The sequence below is a fragment of the Otolemur garnettii genome, unplaced genomic scaffold, assembly GCF_000181295.1.
Source record: "Otolemur garnettii isolate 467f Iridium unplaced genomic scaffold, OtoGar3 scaffold00043, whole genome shotgun sequence".
Taxonomy (NCBI): Eukaryota; Metazoa; Chordata; class Mammalia; order Primates; family Galagidae; genus Otolemur; species Otolemur garnettii.
The window spans coordinates 7,650,686-7,659,853 of record NW_003852438.1 but is presented as its reverse complement, the minus strand read 5'-3'; the positions used below and the strand labels follow the sequence as shown (position 1 = coordinate 7,659,853).

The 9,168-nt window shown below is 42.8% G+C and overlaps 1 protein-coding gene across 1 annotated transcript in view; it reads left to right on the top strand.

Annotated features, from left to right (window-relative positions):
* The window catches only part of ATF7 (activating transcription factor 7), a 115,414-nt gene that overhangs the window by 67,299 nt on the left and 38,947 nt on the right, over positions 1-9,168 (top strand). Inside the window, exon 3 of the mRNA XM_003790435.3 lies at positions 6,958-7,054. Within this exon, the coding sequence (XP_003790483.1) occupies positions 6,958-7,054 (97 nt within the window). The remainder of the gene's footprint in view (positions 1-6,957; positions 7,055-9,168) is intronic.

The following is a 9,168-nucleotide window of genomic DNA, read 5'->3' as shown; positions in this document are numbered from 1 at the left end:
AAAAAAAAAAAAAGAGGATCACTTGAGTCCAAGAGTTTGAGGTTGCCGTGAGCTATGATGCCATGGTATTCTACCCAGGGCAACAAAGTGAGACTTGAGACGTCTCAAGAGAAAAAAAAAAGAAACTATATTTTCTTTGTCCATTCTGCAACTAATACTAGTTTTCAGATTGACTTCCTGATAGTCCAGTCATTCCATGTTGTTTTAATTAATTAATTAATTTTTATTAGAAACAAGGATTCTGGAATTCCAGGCTGGAATACAGTGGCAGTATAATTATAGCTTACTATAACCTCAAACTCCTGAGCTCCGCAATCCTCCTGGCTGAGCCTCCTAAGTAGCTAGGACTATAGGCATGTGCCACTATAACCAGCTAATTTAATTTTCTTTTCTTTTTTTTTTTTGGTAGACATAAGGTATCACTGTTGCCCAGGCTGGTCTCAAACTCCTATCCTCAAGCAGTTATCCCATCTTGGCCTTCCAAAGTGCTGGGATGATAAGTATGAGCTATCACGCCTGGCTTTTTCTCTATCAGGGAATGAAAATTAGAAGTAACCAAAATTAGCTGGGCCCAGTGGCTCACACCTGTCATCCCAGCACTCTGGGAGGCCGAGACAGGTGGATAGCCTAAGCTCATAAGTTCAAGACCAGCCTGAGCTAGAGCGAGACCCCCATTTCTAAAAATAGCCGGGCATTGTGGCGGGCACCTATAGTCACAGCTACTTGGGAAGCTGAGGCAAGAGAATTGCTTGAGCCCAAGAGTCTAAGGTTGCTATGAGTAACACCATGGCACTCTACCAAGGGTGACAAATTAAGACTCTGTATAAAAAAAAAAAAGTAGCCAAAATTGTTTTGAGTAGCTGCTTCTGTATTATCTCTTTGTTACTAACAAGGCAATGCAATGAGAATTCCATTTAATCTGTTCTCCCAATTACAGTGCCTTCTGTCTCCTTCTTAATTTCCCTGTCCTGAGTATTTGCAGATCTGTGGTACACCAGCCATTTTATAACATGAGGTTGGAAGTTTTCTGCCTATGCTTTTTTCCTTCCAAGTTTCAGGTCCAAAACATGTGTTGGCAGTTTGGCAAGGAAAACGAAAAAACAGCCTTTTTTCTTACTTCTTTTTTGCTATTACTCTGTAGCAGGGTTTCTCAACAGACAATAACTAACATTTTTGGGTGGATAATTCTTCATTTTGGGAGACTGTCCTGTGCATTTTATGATATTTAACAGCATCCGATTTCTCTACACTCTAGAAGTCAGTAGTATTCCCCTAGTTGTGAAAAGCACAAATGTCTCTAAACATTGCCAAATGTCCCCTTGGGGGCAGAGTTACCCCAGATTGAAAACCACCGCCACATAATTGCATTTAAAGAAAGTGATGTTGGGGGGTGGGGCAGAAATTCAAGATTGGCACATGATTAAAATTCCTGAGGGATCTTTCCCGAGCATATTATCTAGTTTAGAGCTGTCCAAAAGAAATACAATGCAAACCATGAATGTGAGCCACACATATAATTTTCAATTTTTTAGTGGCTACATTTAAAAAGTGAAAGTAAACAAGTTAAAGTTAATCTTAAAGTTATATTTTATTTATATTAGTGTAACCAAAATAGTATCATTTTGACAATCAACATAAAATTTATCAATGAGATATTTTACCTTTTTTGTACTGAGTCTCTGAAATCCAGTCTGTATTTTTTTTCTGAGATAGAATCTCACTATGTTGCCCTCAATAGAGTGCGGTGGCATCACAGCTCACAGCAACCTCAAACTCCTGAGCTCAAGCAATTCTCTTGCCTCAGCCTCCCAAGTAACTGGAACTATGGGCACCCACCACAACACCCACAACACCTGGCTATTTTTAGAGGCAGAGTCTTGATCTGGCTCAGGCTGTTTTTGAACTCATAAGTTCAGGTAATTTCCCCCAACGCCCCCTCTCCCTCTCTCCGCCTCGGCCTCCCAGAGTGCAAGGATTACAGGCGTGAATCACTGCACCTGGCCGCTCCAATCTGTATTTTGATTTTCAGTACATTTCAATTCAGTCTAGCCAATTCAGACCAGCCATATTGCAAGTGCTCAGTATCTTTGCACAGGTAGTGGCTACCATATAGGATAGTGCACATCCAGATGATCTTGGTCTCTAAATGAGATACTTGTACCAGTTTGTCTTGGCATAAATGAGTGGAGAAAAACTATACTGGTTTTTATTATTTATTTATTTATTTATTTGCAGTTTTTAGCCAGGGCTAGGTTTGAACCCACCACCTCTGGCATATGGGGCTGGCACCCTACTCCTTTGAGCAACAGGCACCGCCCACTATACTGGTTTTATACTAAGCCCTCTACTGCCTTGGAGATGGCAAGATGTATCAACACATTTATTGAAAATAACCATTATTGGCTCAGTGCCTATAGCTCAAGCAGCTAAGGTGCCAGCCACATACACCAGAGCTGGTGGGTTCGAATCCAGCCCGGGCCTGTCAAACAACTATGATCGCACCACTGTACTCCAGTCTTGGTGACAGCAAGAACCTATCTTTAAAAAAAATAAGTAAATATGGCGGTGCCCATAGCTCAGTGGGTAGGGTGCTGGTCACATACACTGAGGCTGGTGGGTTTGAACCCGGCCCGGGCCAGCTAAACAAGAATGGCAACCATAACAAAAAAATAGCCAGGGCTCGGTGCCTATAGCTCAAGCAGCTAAGGCACCAGCCATATACACTGGACCTGCCAAACAATGACAACTACAACCAAAAAATAGCTGGGCATTGGAGCTGGTGCCTGTAGTCCTAGCTACTTGGGAGGCTGAGGCAAGAGAATCGCTTAAGCCCAAGGGTTTGAGGTTGCTGTGAGCTGTTGATGCCATAGCACTCTACCCAGGGCGACAGCTTGAAACTCTATCTCAATAAATAAATAAATAAATAAAATAAGTTCTAGTGGTGGATCTGGAGCTACCATAATTTCAAAGTAGTGATGAGTATAAAGAACATCTTTTTAGCCAAGCAACTGTAGAGTATAAAGCACATCTTGTTGTGGTAGGCGCCTATAGTCCCAGCTACTTGAGAGGCTGAGGCAAGAGAATTGCCTAAGCCCAGGAGTTGGAGGTTGCTTTGAGCTGCAACACCAAGGCACTCTACTGAGGGCAATAAAGTGAGACTCTGTCTCTACAAAAAAAAAAAAAAAAGAAGAAAGAAAAGAACATCTTGAGATACTTTGTGATACCTATAATATAATATGAATATGTGTGTGATGGCTCAGCACCCATAGCTCAGTGATTATGGCCCTAGCCACATGTATTCAAGCTGGGGAGTTTGAACCCAGCCCAGGCCATCTAAACAACAATGACAACTGCAACAACAACAAAAATAACCGGACATTGTGGCGGGCACCTGTAGTCCCAGCTACTTGGGAAGCTGTGGCAAGAGAATTGCTTAAGCCCAAGAGTTTGAGGTTGCTGTGAGCTGTGACATCATGGCACTCTACCCAGGGTGACAGCTTGAGACTCTGTCTCAAAAAAAAAAAGAAAAGAAAAGAAAATGTGTGTGATTTCTATTATGAATTAGGACTGCTAAATATGTTAACAGCTTAATGAAAATAAAGACATAACTTTTTCCAGTGTTTGCATTTATCAAACCCTTTGAGATGCTAGTGAGTGGGAAATCCTTTCAGCTGCCTTCAGTTCTCCTCTGGTCTCAGCTTTTGATTTGGAAAAATAAATAGCTCAAAGGCAGCATGGAGGGGTCTGGGATGGCAGGTAACCAGCAAAGAGGAATAAGAACTAGAGAACGAATAAGACAAGTCAGGACTATAAAGCAGTGTAACAGCAGAAGGGAGAGTTGCCTTTTAAAATACTGAGCAGTCTTAAGCAGAACTAAACCTGGTAGAGATTTAAAATCTTTTCCCAACTCATCCAAAACAAACTAGATTTCAGATAAAAGAGGACTTTTTGCTTAGAAATCATTCTTTTGGATTTTAAAACATTGTAGAAAAGTTTTCAAGCTAAGTACACGAAATTTCCTTTATCTATAAATGTGTTTTTGGAAAAGATTGTTACAACATTACCAATACATTTGGAAACTTAACAACTTTGCTTAATCTACTACTCTGGATATCCCCTTAAAATGAGGTTTTTTCTCCATTGTAGACTAGGTTCTGCTTATTTCCTTTTACTGAAAAGCTAGCAATCCCAGACCCTCTACAGTGACTTGTTTAACTTATAAATACCATATCCCTGGTTGACAGATTTTTCCCATCACCGCCCCACTTTTTTCCTTAAGGAGAAAATAGGGGACTGAAAAAGTTAGTGCCGAGGGTTTGCCAACAATAGAGAGTGCTAAATTTGCCCGCACTTTATTTAGTTTTGTCTTAGACCCATTGGAAACCACTGAGGCAGAGTTTCTGACTTTTTTATTTCTTGGTTCTTCATACTTTTTTTTTGTTTTGAGACAGAGCCTCAAGCTGTCCCCCTGGGTAGAGTGCTGTGGCATCACAGCTCACAGCAACCTCTAACTCTTAGGCTCAAGCGAGTCTCCTGCCTCAGCCTCCCAAGTAGCTGGGACCACAGGCACCCGCCACAACACCTGGCTATTTTTTGGTTGCAGCCGTTATTGTCCGGGCCTGGGCTGGATTCAAACCCGCCACCTTAGGTGTATGTGGCTGGCGCTGAGCCAGGTTCTTCATACTTTTAACTGAAAATTCCTACTACCCTTCAGGACTGTATGCCTTGCCTTAAACTGGCTTTAGTTGTGAATTCGGAGAAAAGCTACTTTCTGCTGAAATAAAATAGCAGAATCAGTTCACTATTGCTTTCCTAGGGCCAGGAGCAGTGGCTTATACCGGTAATTCTAACACCCTGGGAGGCCAAGGTAGGTGGATTGCCTGAGCTCACAGGTTCAAGACAGACCAGCCTGAGCCAGAGTAAGACCTCATCTCTAAAAGTAGCCAGGCGCTGAGGTGGGCTTGTAGTCGCAGCTACTTGGAAGGCTAAGGCAAGAGAATTGCATGAGCCCAAGAGTTTGAGGTTGCTGTGAACTATGATGCCACAACACTTTACCAAGGGCAATAAAGTGAGACTGTTTCAAAAAAAAAAAAAGAAAAGGTTGTATTCCTGACTAGGTAGGAGCTCAACTAGGTAGGCTACCTCCAATGTATTTGGGTTGCAGTAAAGAAGAGCTGTGGAGGCTTGGTGCCCATTGCTCAGTGGTTAGGGTGCCAGCCAGATACACTAGGGCTGGTGGGTTTGAACCCCACCCAGGCCAGCTAAATAACAATGACAACTGCAACAAAAAAATAGCTGAGCATTGTGGTGGACACCTGTGTTCCCTGCTACTTAGAAGGCTGAGGCAGAATCGCTTAAACCTAAGAGTTTGAGGTTGTTGTGAGCTGTGATGCTACAGCATTCTACTAAGGGCAACATAGTAAGACTTTATCTCAAAAAAAAAAAAAAAAAAAGGCTCGGCGCCTGTGGCTCAAGTGGCTAAGGCGCCAGCCACATACACCTAAGGTGGTGGGTTCGAATCCAGCCCAGACCTGCCAAACAACAATGATGGCTGCAACCAAAAAATAGCCGGGCGTTGTGGCGGGCGCCTGTGGTCCCAGCTACTTGGGAGGCGGAGGCAGAAGACTCACTTGAGCCCAGGAGTTGGAGGTTGCTGTGAGTTGTGAAGCCACAGCACTTTACCCAGGGGGATAGCTTGAGGCTCTGTCTCAAAAAAAAAAAAAAAAAAAGAAAGAAAATGAGCTGTGGAAAAGAAGGGTAATGGTGTAGTATTTGATGGGAAGTAAAGAAAGTAAAAAGGGGACAAAGCAATCACTATTTTTAGACGCAAAAATACAAATAGAGCCATGTTTCAGAGCCTTGCTGTTTTAGAACTGTGGAAAACTGCAGCATCCCGGCTATTACAGTGTTGTAGGCATGTTTTAATGAAGGAACATAGCCAGCAGCCTCAAAGGGACTTTTGAGAGTATTATTCTTTTGAATTACTGCTGTTCATCTGTTCCTTTCACCTCCCCCTTTTAAAGAAGGGGTGGGAGCATAAATTATCATCCAGTAGCCCTATCTTACTTAGTCATAAACTAGAGTAGACTAAACCTACTCCTCTTCATTGTCCTTTAACCACAACCCTTAAACAAATAAAATTTCTGTCCCATCTCCTTTTCTCTTCCCTCATCCTGCCTACAGGCTCTTCTCTACCCTTAAAAAATATTTTTTGCTTACATTTTTATTCTACCATTATACAGCCAGCAGCATTGGACCGGCCCCTTTATGGCTGGTGGAGCCCAGGCGAGCTGCCTGATGAGGGGAAACAACATTTGGCCGATGGGGCTGGTATGTGCCATTATTGCAGGCCATTGGGCCTCTGTCCTCTATAGCTCCATCCTGGCTCATTAAAACTATGAGCCAAATAGCCGCGCAGGCGCCTGCTGTAGCACTGCAGGGGCCAGGAAGTTAAATGGTTCTCCTAATCCTGCATAATTTATCTCCCTGTTAGCCCCCTCATAAAATAGTCCAGTTCAGCCCCACCATGGAGAGGTTCATTCTGAATTTCCTACTTTGTGATGACCAATGAATGCCCAGCCTTTCTTTTCTCTCTTTATTATTATTATTAAAAATTGTTTTCCCCTCATTCACTGTGAGTTCGCCCTAATGTTTTTTTCTTTTTATTTGGAGCCTCCTGCCTAGACCACACTTCCTGACAATCTGTCCACCTCTCTTGTTTGGACCTGATATTTCAGAGCATTTGGTGCTGTGATCTTACCCTTCTCTCCTCCCTGCCTTCTATCACCTTTTTCTTCTCCATTTCTTCTCTTTTTCTATCTCTTCCAATTCCTTTTTTCTTTCCTTCCTTCTTTCCAGGGACCAACCTCATTGCAGGATATTTGATAGGACATTTAACAGGGCCCTGAATCGGGGTTTTGGTTTTTTTCTCACATCTCCATTTCGTTTTCATTTCAGAGATTTACAAATGAGGACCACCTGGCAGTTCACAAACACAAGCATGAGATGACATTGAAATTTGGCCCAGCTCGAACTGACTCAGTCATCATTGCAGGTATTTGCTGTCCCAAAGCCATGTGTCTTAATATCACCAGACAGTTAAGATTAATACCAGGGACCAGATGTACTGGGAGCTGTACTCCCCTTCTCCCATTAAGAACACTTATATGATCGGCATTTAATCAGGAAAAGGGAACACTAAAAGCTCCCAAGTTTCTATTGTGCCCTCCACTCTGTTTTTAATAACAAGATTGTGTTCTGTGGTTTTTGAGGGTAGGTGTGTTGAGGTTTTGTTGTAGCTTTTTTCGGTCTATTCCCTTCTTGCTTTCTATTTATTAAGACTTTGGAAGATTTACAGACAAAAGACACTTTTGACATTTTGCCCTACCCACAGCAAAGGGCTGAACAAAAGAAGGCAAAAAAAGCCGATCTAGTCTGGCTGCTTCCTTCCACTGGGTGTCAGTTTTCCTCCAGGAGACAGATTGTCAGTTCATAAATTCAACTTCCCAGCTAAGGGCTGCAGCTCATGCCTGTAATCCTAGCACTCTGGGAGGCCAAGGTAGGAGGATCCCTTGAGCTCAGGAGTTCGAGACCAGCCTGAGCAAGAGACCCTGTCTCTAAAACTAAAAAAAATATAGCCAGGCATTGTGGCAGGCACCTGTGAGCTGCGATACCACAGCACTCTACTGAGAGCAACAAAATGAGACTCTGTCTAAAAATAATAATAAAATAAATAAAATAAAATAAAAATAGAAAAATTAGCTGGGCATTGTGGCAGGCGCCTGTAGTCCCAGCTATTCAGAAGGCTGAGGCAGGAGGATCACTTGAGCCTAGGAGTTTGAGGTTGCAGTGGGCTATAATGATGCTGTGGCATTCTAGCCAGGGTGGCAGAGCGAGACTCTGTCTTTAAAAAAAAAAAAAATCAACTTCCCTTGTGAACCCAGACATGATTAAGGACACATTTCCAAAGCTCAAATAAGACATTTAGTCAGACTTTTCTTAGCCAATTTGGGTGGCCTGGAACCTCTCACCAGTCATTCTAGATATTGTCTTATTTACATGTGCATTCTCAAGGGAGCACTGTTAGCAACTACTCACAAACCATGAAGCAATTCTGTTATGCCCTTTTTGGCTAGACAGACATACAAACCAAAGTGGGCTTTTTCTTTTGATATCATGAGAGGATCTAATTTACTTAAGCTAAGTAAGCCTAATTCAGTATTTAATCCATTAGGGTATTTAGTTGTTGATTATTACATTTGTTAGCAACTCAGGTAAAGCAAAGTTTCTCTAAGTACTGCAAAACCAAAATGCTACCGTAGACATGGAGAAGGAGGGACATAGCCTCCTTAGCATATTTCTACACGTGATGAAAAGGACTGCCTTCATAGATCTCTTTTTTTTGAGACAGAGTTTCATTATGTCACCCTTGGTAGGGTGCCATGGTGTCACAGCTCACAGCAACCTCAAATTCTTTGGTTTAAGTGATTTTCTTGCCTCAGCCTCTCAGGTAGCTGGGACTACAGGCGCCTGCCAAAATGCCCAGCTATTTTTTTGTTGTAGTTGTCATTGTTGTTTTAGCAGTCTGGACTGGGCCAGCCCTGGTGTATGTGGCCAGCTCCCTAACCACTGAGCTACGGGCGTGGAACCCCTCATAGATCTCCTATTCCTTGTAATCTCAGCAAAGATTCATTGACTATCTAATTTGTGCACCAGATACATTGTTAAAAGCTTATAGATTTGTAATCCCTGGGAGAAGGACATGAGTAGGAACATTATTATTATTATTATTATTTTAAACTTTTTTTTTTGAGACAGAGTCTCACTTGGTCACCCTCAGTAGAGTGCTGTGGCATCATAGCTCACAGCAACCTCAAACTCTTGGGCTCAAGCAGTTCTCTTGCCTCAGCTTTCTAAGTAGCTGGGACTACAGGCATCCACCATGACATCCAGCTATTTTTTTAGAGGAGGGGTCTCCCTCTGGCTCAGGCTGGTCTCAAACCTGTGAGCTCAAATAGTCCTCCCACCTCAGCCTTCCAAGTGCTGGGATTACAGACGTGAACCACTGTGCCCTGCAAGTAGGGACATTATCATCAACAGTTCTTAAGAAAACCTGGGCTCGGCGCCTGTGGCTCAAGCGGCTAAGGCGCCAGCCACATACACCTAAGG